The sequence below is a fragment of the Siphateles boraxobius genome, unplaced genomic scaffold, assembly GCF_051911475.1.
Source record: "Siphateles boraxobius isolate OS27281-9 unplaced genomic scaffold, OSU_SipBor_1 130, whole genome shotgun sequence".
In the NCBI taxonomy this organism is placed as follows: Eukaryota; Metazoa; Chordata; class Actinopteri; order Cypriniformes; family Leuciscidae; genus Siphateles; species Siphateles boraxobius.
The window spans coordinates 39,839,432-39,857,343 of NW_027508734.1; the positions used below are offsets into that span (position 1 = coordinate 39,839,432).

At 39.6% G+C, this 17,912-nt stretch overlaps 2 protein-coding genes across 4 annotated transcripts in view; one reads left to right on the top strand and one right to left on the bottom strand.

The window, feature by feature from the left end:
• The window catches only part of tp53bp1 (tumor protein p53 binding protein, 1), a 29,394-nt gene extending 28,187 nt beyond the window's left edge, over positions 1–1,207 (bottom strand). For both annotated transcript variants that reach the window (XM_077229435.1, XM_077229441.1), the window contains exon 1: positions 1,048–1,207. The gene's annotated coding sequence lies outside the window, so the exon portion shown is untranslated. The remainder of the gene's footprint in view (positions 1–1,047) is intronic.
• A 2,654-nt stretch (positions 1,208–3,861) lies between these two features.
• map1aa (microtubule-associated protein 1Aa) overlaps positions 3,862–17,912 on the top strand; it is a 38,999-nt gene continuing 24,948 nt past the window's right edge. The window contains exons 1-2 of one of the 2 annotated variants that reach the window (XM_077229432.1): positions 3,862–4,172; positions 5,540–5,641. In XM_077229432.1, the coding sequence (XP_077085547.1) occupies positions 3,989–4,172; positions 5,540–5,641 (286 nt within the window). In that variant the 5' untranslated portion in view covers positions 3,862–3,988. Of the gene's footprint in view, positions 4,173–5,539; positions 5,642–16,535; positions 16,594–17,912 lie in introns of those variants that run through there. The other variant, XM_077229433.1, reaches the window with a different exon arrangement.

Genomic DNA, 17,912 nt, shown 5'->3' on the forward strand with positions numbered 1-17,912 from the left:
TTGCCAATAATAATATGTATATTAATAAATGAAACAGACGCCGGAAAATAACATGGGAGCTGGTTCTTTATCTTTAGGTCTGTGAAAACTATCTAATGTATCCTTGAAAATAAGAAAATTTCAAGTAAAAAACAAATGGCCCACACATGTTTCAAAAATAACTTTCTCAATGAATTGATTATCTTTGACTAGGCCTATATGTCACTTGATCTCTTTGTAAATACATCAAGAAAATCCAGTAACTCCTTTTTTCTGTCATGAAGATGCCTTTTCTGGCCGTTTCTCAAATGTTTTTGTTTTTTTTTCTCAATTTCTTCTTGCTTTATTAGCCAGTGCTTTTTTGTTTGCTTTTAACATGATTTTGTATAGTAAACAACTGATCGTTGAAAATATGTAGAAATATCAATTTATTCAAACTAAGAAGCACCTTGTATAGGTTAATTCACTAAAGTGAGCAATTTATAAACTGTAAAAATGTCAACCCTGTCATAACTACATTCCAGGATATATTACAATGTATTGTTTTAGTTTGTGATGGCATAGTAAGCAAAGTGTTTGTCTGACAGTGTTTAAATCGCCACCAGTTCACGTAATGACCCATAAACCTGCTTCAGCTCTGTATTGATCATCATGTGTTGTGTTGCATCGCATCATGCATTTCATTGGTTTAGCGGCTGCAAACACACGAGATGACATAATGTCAATACCAACGATTGATGGCTGGTTACTACAGGCTTAGTGACATTTTCCAAATAATATTTTTAGCTACGTATCCCCCAATCACCAGATTTCTTAACAAGCACATGACAGCCATCATTCCCAGTCGTCTCGAACTCGAATGCATCTGGTAATGCAAACAACAAACGACGCGTTTATCCTGTCGACATGATGTGCTCACACTGTCTGTGAACCATTGTTATATGAGACAAACAACGCCTTTATAACAGCTTATTAAATCACTTCGTCCACCGGTCAGAAAGCATCGCGCTGGAAACACAAAATGCAAGTCACAGCGATGGCGACAGCTTACAAAAATGAGTCCATTACCTGAGAAACTGATCCTGTGCAAACCCGCAGGCTTGTCTGTTTCTGGAAGAAAGCAGGAAGAAAAGGAAAGGTTGTGCGAGTCGATTATCTCTATGAAGATGATGGTGTGTGTGTGTGACACATGGGTGTCACTTGACGGTGCCTTGGCATCTTTTGATATGCGCGCGCATGGTAATTAATAGGGACATATTTCTAAACACATGAATACTAGCCTACTATAGAACCAAACGATATTGTTATTTTAGTGACTTACTTATGTTAACGTGTCTGTTATATTTTTAATTTGCCTTTAAAAGCTCCAAATTATCCAAAATGAAACGCTAACATTTTTTGTGTGTGTAAAACAGTGAATGTTAAGATGGATACAAAAAATGCGTTTGTTTTTAGCAGACACTACCAAACAACATTATAGCACACAGGTCACATTGCTGGCAATTACCATGTAGATGAGAATACACAATGTTCAGATTAGCCTGTAGAACAAATGCAGAGATCATCTACAAAAGATGACAATAAGGGTCCATAAATAGTCAAACCGGTGTGGGGTGAAGTGTGTGAGGAGATTTATGTAAGTGGACACACATTAGGACCATCAATGAGGAGCAAAGATGAACAAGACTATCAGTCTGGTCACTATGCATAATTCTTCAGTTAAAAAGTGGACGGATGATCAGAAGTGGCCAGGGTGGGATGTACAGCAGTGTACGTCATTGGTGGCTGACATTATGACAAAACACTAAATTAATATAGAAACGTATTACTTAACTATATCAACAACCAAAGAAGCACTGCCAAGATAAGAAGTGTTTCAAACTAGACTGCAACCAAATATAACACTAAAGAAGCTATGACTTAATCGATAGTAAATGATATCAAGAGCACTCCAGAAAGCTGACCAGTGGGACTATGAGTGTAATACATTTTTAAAAAATAACTCAAGAAGATTTCCAGTAAATTTGACAGTTACATAAAAAGAATGGAAATATCAAATGAGATTTTTGAACTTTTGGAAATAATACAAACACTGGTAAAAAAAAAAATTCTCTAAAAAATGCTGGGTTGTTTCAACCCAACTTTGGGTCAAATATGGACTAACCTAACCGGTGGGTTGCACTTTTAAGTTACATTTTTAAACCATATTTGACCCAAAGTTGGGTTAAAACAACCCAGCATTTTTAGACTGTAATACTTAAGGATAGCTGTCACTTGAAATGTACAATATCGATAAAAATTTAAAGTGTGTGTGTGTGTGTGTGTGTGTGTGTGTGTGTGTGTGTGTGTGTGTGTGTGTGTGTGTGTGTGTGTGTGTGTGTGTGTGTGTGTGTGTGTGTGCGCGCGCGCGTGCGTGCGTGTTTGCGTGGGTGCGCGTGTGTTTGTCCTGGTAAACTACATTATGACAAAATGTCCCCACAAAGTTGGCAATATCCAAAATCTTTTTTTTTTTTTTTTGGCCCCACAAGGAAAACATCTTGTAAATCATACTAAGTGATGTTTTTTGAAAAACAGAAAGTTTTGTTTGATGGGTAGGTTTAGGAATAGGGGATAGAATATAGGCCTACAGTTTGTACAGTATAAAAACCATTATGTCTATGGAAAGTCCCCATAAAACATGAAAACACAACGTGTGTGTGTGTGTGTGTGTGTGTGTGTGTGTGTGTGTGTGTGTGTGTGTGTGTGTGTGTGTGTGTGTGCGAGCTCGCGTGTGTGTGTGTGTGTGTGTATGTGTGTGTGTGTGTGTGTGTGTGTGTGTGTGTGTGTATATGTGTGTTTGAACATGTACACATCTGTGTAGCCTATATTTGTTAGATTACCTACATATTTAGGCCTATATTGATTTTGGACAAAATATCTGATCTCATTTGATACATTTTTGATGTTTCACTCTAAAGCTTACTGGAAAATTTCTTACGTTATCTTAAGAAAGTATTGGTTTCGTGTCTGTTTCGTGTGTGTATGTGTGTGTGTGTGTGGGGGGGGGGGGGGGGGGTTCAATTTGAACGTATTAGTTTTTATTTTTCGCATAAAATGGGTCCTATTTTTTACAGTCCATGGTCCTAACAAGTGAACGACATGTAATGTTTGTTCGTTGAAATAAACAGCAGAGGGCAGTATACAATCCTTCCCCTCATGTTCCAGTGCCTGCAGTAAGGAGTTTGCAGTAAACCTCTTAAGAATGCTGACTCATGCCTGGAAATGTTATACATCAGATATCAGCCAGAAAAAAGCAATACTAACACAAACTACTAAAGCCTGTGAGAAGATTATAGTTCATCTGCAATAGATAAACATTGCACACAGTCATTTGCATATGTCAGTCATTATTCATTTATGGAAAATAATCTTTGGATCATATCATGTGTGAATTATAAAATTCAAATCTTAAGATTAATAATGACATTAAAATTACAGTAGCGAGAATTGGCATATTTGTTCATTTGTTTTGTTTTTTCTAATACTAAACAGCTGCTGGACTAAAGACCAGGATATATTTCAATTACTCAAAAAACACTGACGAGCATAACACTCGTCGCCGTTGTTACAAGTTGTCATCACAAGTTGTTCCAGATAAAGTATATGATGCTCTGCAAGTTTTGTGTGGCTTCTGATTGCCTCCACAAATCAGGTGAACAATTGTTGACTCAATAAACATAAGCGTTTGAAAATCAACTGACTCTGGATGAAATCCGTTTTTGTTTTGCAGTCATTTGCAGATGAAGCGTAAACAACTCTTTCTCCCAGGTGCCTCCGAATACAATATTGATAGGATAGCAAAGTTGTCATGATGAAATGTTGGCATTTTGTTGGCAGCCGTTATCCAATAGCAGGACGTGTTTTCCGAGCCACTCTGCCCCGCTCCTCCTCTAATCCCGCCCCTGAGTGGGCTGGAGGCTGCAGTTGTCATGGAAATTCAAGAACTCCCTCAGCTCCAGATTCGGTTACCATGGAAATGCCGCTCGGAGATGCTGCGATAGGTCCTCATGAGAAGCGGGAGATTGCTCAGCACCCTGGACAGCAGCGCTGTGTCGGTCCTCCTTTCTGCCAGACGCAACACTACATTCTCATTGTGGTGGGAGAAATTTCAACAGATCACCAGCTAGATTCAGTGAAAGAACACATTAAACGGGGTGAGTCGACAACGTTTAGGTTTTCTACTACCTATGGGTCAGCATGAAGAGTTCAGTAGTCACACATAGACCATTGCACACTTTAGTTAATGCAGAACCGCATCAGCTGTTAATAACTGTTAAAAAAATTAGATTATTTTAACGGTTAAAGAATGTAAAAATGCTATGGTAAAAACCTTGGTTTATTGGTTAACAGTAAGTTTCCTTATATCCACTATATACAGTGAATAGATCTAACTTTACATTTAATGTAATTTTACAGTAAAATACTGTTAAATTTGCAGTTTGTTGTATAATTTGTAAAAATGTATAATTTGTAAATTGACATTGACAAAGCTCTTCATAATTTGGCTCCTATCTACCTCTCAGATCTTCTTTATTTTTATACTCCTTCACGTTCGTTAAGATCATGTTCTCAGCAGAATTATTGGCTGTTTCAAATTTTAAGTTGAGTACATTTGGTGGTATACGGCTTTCAGTTGTGCAGCGCCAAAATTATGGAATTCTTTAGCATTGCACATTCACCAGTTGGATTCAATTTCCCTTTTTAAAGCTCAGATTAAAACTTATCTGTTTAGAATAGCTTTTAGTGATTTGATTTTTTGATTTGTTGATTGTACGTTTGATCTGTTCGTTTTACTGATTTACTTTTATGTTGTACGGTTTCCTTGAGTGCCTTGAAAGGCCCTATAAATAAAAGGCATTATTATTATTATTACATTTGATTTCATTGAAATAACTGTTTCTTCTTAGTTTTTTTGTCTTATCAGTATTGTACAATATGGTTTTATATACATCTAATGTTTTTAAACTGATGTTTCTTGCATTATTTTGGTGTCTTGTGCTACCAAGATGGTGTTCAGTGTTTGTGAATGACACTGTTCAGCTTCAATATTAGCACTTCCTCATCTTATGAAAAAGGTGCTTGTGATGAACAGTGATTCATCATGTGACTTTTCTCATCACCACCTGTTTTTGGTGGTTTCAGTGTATTACAAAGGTACAAAGCAGACATTAGTACTTAAACATTTTTGGTAGATTAACGTTATATCAGTTAATGAAATACCTTAAATTTAGGTCAAATCTGTACAACCTTATTCTTTACAATAAATGTACAGATCTTGCTATCATGTTTTTACGATAAATTTCTGGCAACCACAGCTGCTGGTTTTTTACAGTAAATTTCACAGATTTTGTTTTTTTTACAATGTAGAAAGACATGTATGCATATCAGATGATATTATTATGTATTTTTTTAGAAGTTATATAAATGATAATTTGGAAATCTCTGTATAATATTAGATATTGAGGATTGTAGATATTTTATCAGTGTGTTCTGTTGATTTAATAATATGTGCATCTAACAGGGATTCTGTCCTGGGATATTGATTTGACCATTTGTGACTTGAACAAGGAACTGAAGCTCTTTGAAGCAAGACACTCTGCCCAGTTCTCGTCAGAGGTGAAAGGTCAGTTATTAAAGTTTCAGAAACATGATGTATGAGATTTTACAACTTATTGTGGGGGAAAAATATTTTTTGGGGGGGAAATTCTAATAATTAATTTTATTATTTTAACAAACAGCATGTAATGTCAGATAGCCTTTTTCTTTTTTTGCTTTTTTTTTTGTTTGTTTTGAAATCATACAAAACCGAATTTGTTTAAGAAGCCGTTGATGTTGTGAGATTCAGATTCTGTTTGCTCTACCAGAATCACAGTATTTGTGAAAGCAGGAAGCTTCCTGACATTTGACAGCTAATAAATTACGAGAAGGTGAGTGTCAAACAACAGTTATGTGAAATCAAATGGAGAAAGATTAGATTGCATTGACGTAAGGTCCTGCCAAACCCACCAGAGCTCTCTCGGCCAATGAAATGGCTTTATTCTGTTAATGCGCATTGTTGGAGTGCATTTGTTTATTGCACCTTGTTTAATTCCCTCATAAATATTCTACTTTCAAGTCAGTGCAGGCTCTGTTTGCAGGATTGACATTTGTATGGTGTAAAATGTTCAGCAGAGTACATGAATTTTTTGCCCATGTTATCTGTTTTTGTGCTTCAAGGATGTTCATAATTCATAATTAAGCAAGACTGAGATCTGCATGTCACCAGTTAGTTTGTATATCTCTTCTCCGCCTATGAATATTGTTCCACTAGAATCAAAAGCATCAAGCTTTGCAGAGACACATTATAGCGACACTGCCAGTCCCGGGACTGCAGGACAACTTAATAGTTTCACTTTAAATAAATGCTCAACTTGTATATTTTATTGCGAGCTCTATTAAGTATGAAGAAGAATGGTAGGCTGATAATGTTTGGACTTGAGTTATAAAAATATCAAATGCTCAAAAAAACATAAACATTATGTATCTATTATAAAGCACATAACGTTTGTTATTTTCTGTCTGTATCTGAAGTCTTGGCATTTCTGAGCAGCACAGCTGATAACATCATGCTATGCTGCACACTGCAGCCATCAGCAGATATGAAGCTAAAGAGGATAAAGCATTAAATCTAAATTTACTTCCTCTGCGACGTGGCGTACCAGCACCCACACACATACTTGCAAGCGCATGATTGCATGGTCACTCTTATCAGTCCTTGTTTTGTCACCTAATATTTTCCTTGTCTTTCTTAATCTCTCCATTCTGAGATGATGTATGTCATGGCTGCAATCTAAATTCTCTGTTAGCCTGCCTCCAACCATATGGTTCCTCAAATGTGACTGCTGACTCGCTATCTATCGTTGCATTAATTAATCATCAGTCCCTCCTTCTTTATGTACTGATGATGATATCTTGTATAATATATCTCCAAAATGGTTACCTCTTTCTATTCACTAGAGAAGCAGTCCATGCAAGTCCCTATCAGTGTTTAGTGAAGTCTATAATGGGCTTATGGGTGTATATCAGAGTGCTTGCAGGTGGGATGCTTTAACCATTTCAGCACCACGCTGAGGTTTAAATGCAAGAGAATCTGGGTATTGTGAGCTATCTTTTATCCACCTGCATTTAAAGACATCAAATAAGGTGGGAAAAAAGACAAGAGTTTAAGAACTGTAAGAAACTCAGAATCGAAGACCAGGAGACTTGGTTGTATCTTCAGCAGGATTCTTTATTGAGAACGAGCTGTTGGAAGCTGCAGTCATCAAGTCTGAATAAAGGAGCTGTACATTGTATTTTAAAGGCTTTTGGTGGGCAGTCCTTAAAGGTGTGGTCCTTACTCACAGCCTTAGAAGTGATCACTAAAACAAAAGCATCTAAAGACAATACAGAAACTTACCCCTGGCTATGAGCTAATAATATTCAGAGGTGACATCTTTAGATCAAAGGAATAAAAGAGAAGGATACACCCAACCTTAGAAGTAACCACTAAAACAAAAACATCTGAAGACAAATAAAGAAAATTACCCCTGGTCGTGAAACTCCAGCAGACCTATCTCAAAAAATTCAAACAACAGGATCAACAGGTTTCACAACATTATTAAAGGATTTGAGCACCATCTGGTTACAAGAACTAAGATGAAATCAATACGTATACAGTGTACTCCCATCAAAGAGGAGAGAACTTGGTTAGAAGAGAAGACACAAATGGTTAATTGTTATTACAGTGTCTTTTAAAATTATATTCCCACAGAACCATAACATGCTTGATATTGTTCAAGGGCTAATGCAGCTGTACTCAAAGTACTGTTATAGTTACTAAAACCATAAAACAAATGTTATACTTGTCCCCGGTTTGCTTAAGCCAGTCCCAGACTAAAATGCATCTTTGAGCTGTTTTAACTGAAAGCAACTTGCACTGACATATCTTAAATATGTCAGTGTCATTGTTTTCTCTCAAGATGCACACCAAATGTTTATAAAAGCTACTTAAATTCCCTAATTGAACTAAGGCCTAATTCTGGGTTAATCTAAACCCTGTCTGTGAAACCAGGCTTTGATGTACTAAAATAACTAATTAAAATATAAATATATAAATATAAAAACTATACAGACATTTTTTTAAACTAATAAAAATGGCAAAATTACTAAAACTTTAATTAAAATTAACATGCAAAATACAAAAATAAAATAACTGTTTCAAAATATTAATATCTCGATGCTAAAATAACACTGCTGATAAAATAAATAATACTGGCAGTGGCCTATTAAGTTATTGTTAAGACAATCTTTGTTTTAATGATTTCCCCAGAGAGCCCTAAGGGGGCAGAGTAGACTTAATTCTCTATTGTCTTCCAGTAAGGGAAGCGCCGATAGCTAAATGAACCTGGCTCTGAACGGAGTTGAGAGCACCTTGGGTACATAACCATGTTTTGTTCTGAGGGCGACTTTGGAGTCGTTGGGCTCAAACTCGAGACAGGAAGCATTCATAGAGAGCGCTTTTAAGTCACCCACTCGCTTGACCGATGCTAGGGCTAACAGGAGTGCAGTCTTGAGCGAAAGAGTCTTTAAGTTAGCCGACTGAAGCGGCTCGAACGGGGTTCCCTTAAGGACCGTAAACTTTAATTAAAATTAACATGCAAAATACAAAAATAAAATAACTGTTTCAAAATATTAATATCTCGATGCAAAAATAACACTGCTGATAAAATAAATAATACTGGCAGTGGCCTATTAAGTTATTGTTAAGACAATCTTTGTTTTAATGATTTCCCCAAGCCCTGTGAGGGGGAAAAGCTATTCTGCTGTGCCCACTCAAGTGAAAGAGGCAATTAGCAGTCTGAATAAAGGCAGGTCATAAAGTGATATAATGCTCCACCACTACTGAGGGACAAAAATGCTCTGAAGCCAGAAAGGCTTTCTCTCACTCTCAAGGGCAGACTTTGTAGAGAGCCAGCAAAGTGATCTCCACTGATCCACTGATCTCTATGGTCTGTCAACCTCAAAAGACCAGTTCAAACAGTACTCGGGACCAAGGAAATTTAGTTGGGCCAAATACTGTTTGAACTTGGGAGTTATAGGTGAATCAGTGTTGCTACAAGTCTGAATGAACTAAGCACACTGAGAAAGCTCTCCCACATGTGGGGTACAGGAATCAGCACTGTCATTTTTGTATTATTTGTATACTATCATATGTAAGCAATAAGTTACGAGAGGCTGTGCTGTATCGTGAATAAGCGTTGTTAAACCCAATTTATACTTCTGCGTCAAACTCTGCCCTGTTCTGACTGTCTGAATGGGGCCGAAGGCTCTAGATAGATTCTGAGAGCCCTAAGGGGGCAGAGTAGACTTAATTCTCTAATGTCTTCCAGTAAGGGAAGCGCCGATAGCGAAATGAACCTGGCTCTGAACGGAGTTGAGAGCACCTTGGGTACATAACCATGTTTTGTTCTGAGGGCGACTTTGGAGTCGTTGGGCTCAAACTCGAGACAGGAAGCATTCATAGAGAGCGCTTTTAAGTCACCCACTCGCTTGACCGATGCTAGGGCTAACAGGAGTGCAGTCTTGAGCGAAAGAGTCTTTAAGTTAGCCGACTGAAGCGGCTCGAACGGGGTTCCCTTAAGGACCGTAAATAGGTCCCAGGCAGGTATAGAGGGAGGTTGAGGCGGGTTAAGCCTCCTGGCCCCTTTGAGGAAGGGGCCAGGACTGCACGCTTGTTCTCCCTGATCTGCTTGATGACCTGAGGGAGCATCGAGACCGGAGGGAAAACGTAAAGGGGGAGGCTGGGCCATTCGTGGGCCAGCGCATCCCTGTTTTTTTTAAAGAATATTGGGCAATGAGAGTTGTCTTCTGAGGCGAAGAGGTCTACCTCTGCCGTGCCAAAGGTATTCCAGATCAGATGAACCATCTGAGGGTGGAGACACCATTCCCCTGGGGGGACATTGTCTCGAGATAGCATGTTTGCACCCTGGTTCAGTATGCCCGGTATATGCGCTGCCAAGCGCAGGTTGGCGTGTGCCCATAAAAGGAGCTTGGCCAGGGTGCACAGTTTGTACGACCTGAGGCCACCCTGACGATTTATATATGACACCACTGCCATGTTGTCCGCACCTTGATGCGCAGGTGGCCTGATCGCTACGCATGAGCTGAAACTCTGGGCTTCAGTCAATGCTGAAGGGGGCGCATATGCAGTAGGCCAAGCTGGAGTACTGACAATGCTGAGGCCATGAGGCCCAGTGCCCTTTGAAACGTTCTGAGGGGTCTGTAAAAGCCCACCTTGAAAGAAGCAGCTAGCTGTTGGATGGAGAGAGCGCGGTCTGGCATGAGCCAAACTCTCATCTGGACATGTCAAGTGACTGCTCCCAGGAAGGTTATACGTTGGCTGGGAGACAGTACACTCTTGGAAAAGTTGATCCTGAGCCCAAAGTATTCTAGCTGACTGAGGAGACAGGATCTGTGGGTTTGTAACTCAGCCTCCGATTGGGCCAGAATGAGCCAATCATCGAGGTAGTTCAGAATGCGCATTCCCCGCTGTCTCAGGGTGGAGTGTGCTGTGTCTATGTATTTCGTAAACGTACAAGGTGCCAGGGACAGTCCGAATGGTAGGACTGTGTATTGATAAGTCTCCCCCTCGAAGGCGAATCTCAAGAATGGCCTGTGATGGGGAGCTATCTGGATATGAAAGTAAGCATCCTTCAGATCCACTGACAAAAAACAATCCCCTGGGCGAATTTGCACAAGGATTTGTTTGGTAGTTAGCATCCTGAATGGCCGTTTCATGAGGGCCTTGTTCAGGTGTCTGAGATCTAGAATGGGCCTGAGGCCGCCATCCTTTTTCGGGACGAGGAAGTAATGGCTGTAAAAGCCTGACTTGCTTAATGACTGAGGAACTGTCTCGACAGCTCCCTTCGCTAGAAGATTTGACACTTCGGTGCGGAGGACGTGAGCCACAATGTCTCGACCACGGCATGAAACCACGGAGGTCTGCGAGCGAATTGGAGCAAGTAACCTGGTTTTATTATATTCAGTACCCATTTTGACACATCGGGGATGGTTTCCCAGGCCTTGGCCTGAGTGACTAGGGGCTGAATAAAGTCTGGGGGCGGGCCGCTGTGTGTCGGGGACCTGGCCACCCATGTGTTTTCGTGAGAAAGAAAAATGTTCTTTTTGTGATGTATTTAGGTTGCTGTTAAAACAGCGTTTGTTTGCAGGGGTGCGTGAACTGTGATGGACCCATTGCCTGCAATATGAACATCTCCAACCGCCTGAACTAAAAAGGGGGCGAAGCACGTGAGCTTTCTTCGGGAGTGGTCTGGCCGCAGTGGGACTTAAACCCGTCCTTTTCCCTCCTGTCCTTGGACGAGAAAGGCTTCTGAGGCTCAGGGCCCAACACAACTTTGGGTCGGGGTCCCTGATTTTCCAGGAATGGGAAGTGCTTAGCTGGCTGTGGGCGTCAATGGGTTTCAGCCGCCGGGCGGGGCTAAGAAACCGGCGGCACTGGCTTAGCTGGCTGAGGGGTTGGCGCCTTCTCGGGGCGGTCTGAAGCCGAACTGGAACACTTCAGTAGGAATTGTTGCATGGCCTGTGACGACTTCTGTGCCTTGGTGAAGCGCTCTGAGAAGCCCTTAACTGTGGGACCGAAGAGGCCAGTTTTAGAGATCAGCGAGTCCAGGAAAGCAGCCCTGCCTGCGTCCTTTATCTCGGTTAACTACAGCCAGAGATGGCGCTCTAACACAACCAGGCTGGACATGCTTCATCCGATCGCCTGGGCAGTGGCCTTCGTGGTGCGCAGGGCCACGTCGGTGGTGCTGCACAGGTCCCTGAAGGCATTGGGGTCCGGTCCAGACTCGTCCATGGAGCGGGGGAGTTTCGCCTGGAACACTTGGAGGACCGCCATAGTGTGCAGGGCTGATGCAGCCTGACCAACGGAGGTATAGGCCCGGCTGGCGAGAGCTGAGGTAGTCCTGCATGGTTTGGATGGGTGAGCTGACGGCCCTGGTGAGGACGCGGAGAAGTTCAGTGTCCAAACTCGCCCTGGCGCCACTTCCACTGGATTGGGACTGGGACGGGATGGGCGGGGTCAGCGACTGAGCCTGACTCATTCATATGTGATTCACTGAATTTCTATGACAGAACCCCTCCATCCATTCAGTAACAGAGTTTGATCTGGTCCAGAAGTGGAATGACTCTGTAAACTACTCCTGTCTACTACTATTACCTCTAATTCTGGCTTACAGGCAAAAGCTGCAGCTTTTTCAGCAGAGAGTCTTGAAAACAAGATGTTCTTTGTTTTTACATGCAGGTCTGCCTTTTTTGACAGTGACAAGTTGTTGTCTTTGTAAGCTGTGGATTTTTCTGCTAGTGCTGGGTTTCAAGGTGGATATTACATCCAGTTATCTCACAAACCATAAAAAGCATGCCCATCCCGCAGGTGCTTTACAAAAATACTACTGAAAAAATGTAAACTGTTGCACCCAAAAGCACGTCATTTAGTGTTTCACCACCTACACAACGTTTCAAGGGTTTAATTTATTCCATATATTCCATTATTTCAGACGCTTATCATAATATATATATTCTCAAAAAAGATGAAAATATTTTTCATTGTAGTATGTGTCAGTGGGGAGATACGTGCAGACATACGTCACCATTATGTGCAGACAGACTTGCTGAGTTTGTTTGTGGTGCATTTGAGACAGAAACTGAAAGGGAGACGTGTGAATAAACTCTTTCAGTAATGAGATCAGGGGAGAAGCTCCTCTTCTCACTCTACACAGAAGCGCTCCTCCACTTCACCTTGGGCTCTGACAGGTGCCAGTCACTCTGCTGCTCTGTTCTGTACAAAAATGGCTTGAATTGTTTTAGCCAGCAGTGGAATATGATGGATGAGGACTGAGCATGCTCGGTTCGGCTGGGCTGCCACTCCTGCAGCTGTGCTTGGAATACTGATCAGGATGTGAGTGCAGTCACTGCAGTGTCATCATGGCTGACTGGTTGGAAATGTCAGAGCACAAAACCGAGTGACTTTTAATTAATGCAAGGTGTTAAGCACATGAATAAGAGCAGGTCTGACTTTGTTCTGTTAGGTTGAAAATACATCCTAATAAATGCATGAATAAAAATGGATGGATGGATGAGGCTTTTTTTAGACTAATTCAGATTGTTATTAGACAAAAGATAGGGGGGAATCTCAATGCCAAAAAGTCTCCCAATCACTTGAATTCACCTATATTTATATGTATATACAGTATAGGTATACATATATACTTACTCATAAATGTACTTATATATGTCTTATATTTATATATACTTATCATGTTTATAATATATATATATATATATATATATATATATATATATATATGTGATAAAATTACTGCTGTGACTTAGAAATAAATATTACGATGAAAGTGCAATCTAGCATTCCCATATGTGTTGCTATTCCCATATGTGTTGTTGCCTCCTGAAACTTCAGCCAGGGATTTTACAACCGACACAGATGGATGGGTCCTTGAACAATCATTAGAGATCCCTTCACCTCCCCAGAGGCAGCAGGGAGGAGGCTGGAATGGTCACCATGGCCCCAGCTGTCTCGGGCATTGTTCAATTCATTTAGATTTTTTAGCAACACGCCGCACGCTAATGACTCCGACCTCAGCTCGCTGCTGTAATAGCCCTTATGTTTAGCACGTTTGGTTGTAAAAGCCTCCAAATGTGCAGTTGGGACTTAATTGCATGAGTTTCTATGTGATGCTCAGTGCATAATTAAATCAATAAACAGGAAATTGACAGGGCGGAGAATAATGAGTGATGAGTCTATCATCAGAGGAGCAACTGCAACTCACTCTAATAGAAGACAAGGAGACGCCATTCTCAAACCTAATTCAATAGCTTTTACATTTGTTTGTGAAAATTTCATACTATTATATGATATCTAAAGAGAGTATAAATGTAATTAGTTCACAGTTGAAGCTATTTATACCATAATTTCTCTTTATCTACTGTATATGTAGAGGATTTTATTTTGAAACAAAATGCTAAAAACGGCAAAATCTAATCTTGGGAAACTATACACCGTTGAACATGAAGGTGATTTTTCACAAACAGCCCTGAAACTTGAGCTGTTAAGTGAAGTGTTGATTTGTGATTATCTCACCTTAAGTTATCACGGGAAATGCAAATCTTGTCTTAGACGAGTGTAAAAGTATAAATCTCTCCACTTGGGCGCCGAGAGAAGGCTTTTACATTGGTCTGGTGTGTTGATTAATAATTCATGATGGGCTATTGATTCTGCTCTTTTATACCCCTGCAGTCTGCACATGAACACTGAACGTCAGCGCATGCTGCTCATGCTCAGGCGACTCAAGTCTGCTTGATGGTGACATTGATTGCAGGGCTGGATCTTGCACCACACACACCCAAGTGAAACCTGAGCCCATGCCCAGACTCTGGACCAAAGGTCTAAGCAAAAGTGGGGGGTTATTGTTGTAGTAAGCAAAACCACGATTCCACACTGCTAGGGTGTAGTAGAGCATTAAAATAGTGTCTGTAAAGAACCTTGACCATAGGAAGACATATGATGTGCGAGAAGCATGATAAATCAAGCTTTCCATCTACATTTTTCAGTTGCAAAATTCTACAGAAGAGGCTTTAACTAGCTAATTCATCACCAATTTTGCAAGAGCAACCTTTTATCTTGGGACTGTATTGAATGGATGAAATAACTGAGATAATTCAAGAGATGGACACAGGCTGTCTAGCAGCAAGGGTGGGGCAGCCAGACTGCTGCTTTGAACAGTTGCTTAGGATATGTCTGGAAGTGTCTATTTATAATCTTGTAATAGTATCAATTTAAATTTGATTTAACAAATGCAAACCCTTTTTGTAGCAGCGAGACGTGTTCATCACCTCCGGCTATTAAAAACTCAATCCCTCTATTAAAACCATCTTTCAAATGGAATTAGCTAAATCATGATTTTACTCATTTATAGTTAATTTTGTTTTTGTTTTTAACGCAGTATGAATATTACTATAATCTCCAGATTGTACAGTGTCCTCACACTCCTACTGTAAACACAATTCTGGACTGGCTCACTGTCAGAGAGGTGTCAGAGTCTGCGAGAGAATGCTGATGGAGTGCAGTTAACGGGGCAGATTTTGGCAGTCTTGCCCTGCAGCTGTCGGGATCAGCTGTACATAAACTGCTAAATGGCCCGTCCTTGTCATTCTTGACAATTACAGCACCTTAAGGCTGAAAAATAGAGAATTAATTACATATGTTCATGTTGAACATAAACAATATTGTTATAGAATATTAAACAAAAAATCACATGCAGGGCCTCTTGATATGCAGAGCTAGTTTTTACAATCCTGAAAGTGATTTGTAAGACGGGAGGAAAAAATGTCCGATTGAAATTTGTAAACTCCTAACCTATGAGAAAGATTTTGGATTGGGTTTTGATCTTGATGCTTAAATTGTTGTTACCAGTTAAATTGTTAAATTGTTGTCTGACCAGTCTGGGTCCTGGTAAAGGTATTTCATGATGCAAAATATTTATGATTATGTTTTTAAATGTTTAGTTCATTGGATGTATAAACTAGAGGGAATACAGGTAAAGTGGAACGCCTTGAAGTGCTTTCTCAAATTCAGAACCCATTTTTTACCTGTTATTAGCAAATTGAGCTCCCTTTATCTCAGCTCACTGTAAATGTATAAATGTCATATAGGCCTAAGTGATTCTATAATTGGAGATACAGTTTGCATTTCAAAAAGTTAAGAAAAAAAATAATTTCAATTTCTCATTGAAAACATTCAATTTTAATAATTTAGTCAGTGCTTGCCAAACACAAGTTACTTCCAAGCTACTGTAAACACTGTTACGTTACCTTGGTAACAGCGTTTGATGGTAACAGACCATTTAAAACTTTTTAGCCAAAAACTCCACTTGTTAGCATGAATGCTAAGAGCACATGGCACTAATGAAGTCATGATTAAAATACATTTAAACAACCCAGTGTGTGATCAGTGATAAATTCTGTTTTCCTTTTGATATTGTGCTAACAATTTTAAGGTTTTACAAAATAACTCTTGGTGTAAGAACTTTTTAGATTAAAATATATTTTTTATAGAGAACACACATACCTTTCAGTGGTTTAGAATTTATCAGTGAGGGAAAGTGACATAATTTCCTGTAGTATCTTACATAGTTCTGGGAGATAATTCCACCAATTTAAAGGCAAAGAATGTATATGGTAACAGAATTGACCCAAGATTTATGGGCACACATTTAAGATAAAAGTTATTTTTAAACAATTTAATGTTGTAGAATTAGGAAAATTACTATATAGGGCTTTTATAAATAAAATAAATGAAATGTATCACTGAAATGTGATCACATTGGTCCATACTCCATATTTCTTATTCTTCAAGTGTCATCAAGTGCATACAGGCTCATAGGCCACACCTACACCCTCTCGCGCACTCGCGTGTCTGTGTGCGCGCTCTCGACGTACGATACGCACAGCTCAGCATCAGCAACGGTAGGTCTAATCTGTCATATTATTCTTCAGATGTTTGATTATTGGCATATATAGTTCCAATATCTTGATCTCTGACCGAGGTTATTAATTCATGAAATGTGCAGTATTGCTGATCTAGTATCGTGTCAACCTCTTTCACTGGCTGTCATGGTCTGTATCGCTTTTGTCTTGTTCACGGATTTATCTAAAGGTCGCAGAAACCCAAGCTGTTGTAAAGCGTTTACGATTATGCCATCAGTGAGAGTGCATGAAAGTAGTACAGGATTGCACTGTACGAGGAATCTAAGATGCTAAGGTGATAAGCAAAACTCTTCGACAGCATAAGGGAATTATTTGAGCTAGAATATGAGGGAGACAATTACATTTGATTTATTATTTGTTTCCTCACTTTTTCTAGAGATTGTTTTCTATTTCAGTCCATTTTCTCAATACATTTGCGGAATTTACATCTGTGCTAACATTAACGAATCCGGATTTTGTCAGAAATCGCCAACAAAATCCAGTTTTGTGGAAACACATTATTATTTCACCGTGACCCAGATCTTAATTGTGATTCTGATTATTATGGGATGCAGCAGGGCATCTGAGGAATATGTTACTGTAGCGCGCGCGCGAGCACGCGTCACCGCGTGAGATAAGAAAAAAAAAAACGTGCGCCGATTCCACAGGCAGGACATACATCTCACAGATTAGTTAATTAGGTATCTCTGTGAAGCAGAACCAGAGTGATGGACTGAGATCTTTATTGTAAAATGTAAACAATTTCATCTTAAAGGAATAGTTCACCTTGAAAAAACAGTCATCATTTACTCATGCTTAGGCTGCTATAGTGTTTCAAAAGCGAATTACTGTGGAACACATACGGAAACAAAGATCATCTCTGGGAAAACATTAGCATCTTTTTTTTATACATAGAAGAAAGTCATAGAGGTTTGGACCAGGATGAGTAAATGATGACAGAATAGTAATTTCATAGGGACACACCTATTTGTCATGATAAATGATAATAAAAATATTGTCTTCAGTATTTATCTTGTTTGATATGCTCATAACATGTCAGTTGAGGTGATACAAATAAGTGCTACTTGTGTTTAAACATATTTGCAACTTGTGGTGATCTCTGAAGTGGGTTGTTTAAAAAAGCTATCAGCCATTTGTTTCGCTGAGGTATTGATGTATTGATGGAAGGAGAGAAGGATTTTATTTCAGCACCATCCTGTCCCTGTTTCAAATGACTGATTGTGTGTGTGTGTGGCCTGGTAAACCCTACATTATGGGGACAAAATGTCCCCACAAAGATGGCAATATCTGAAATCCTT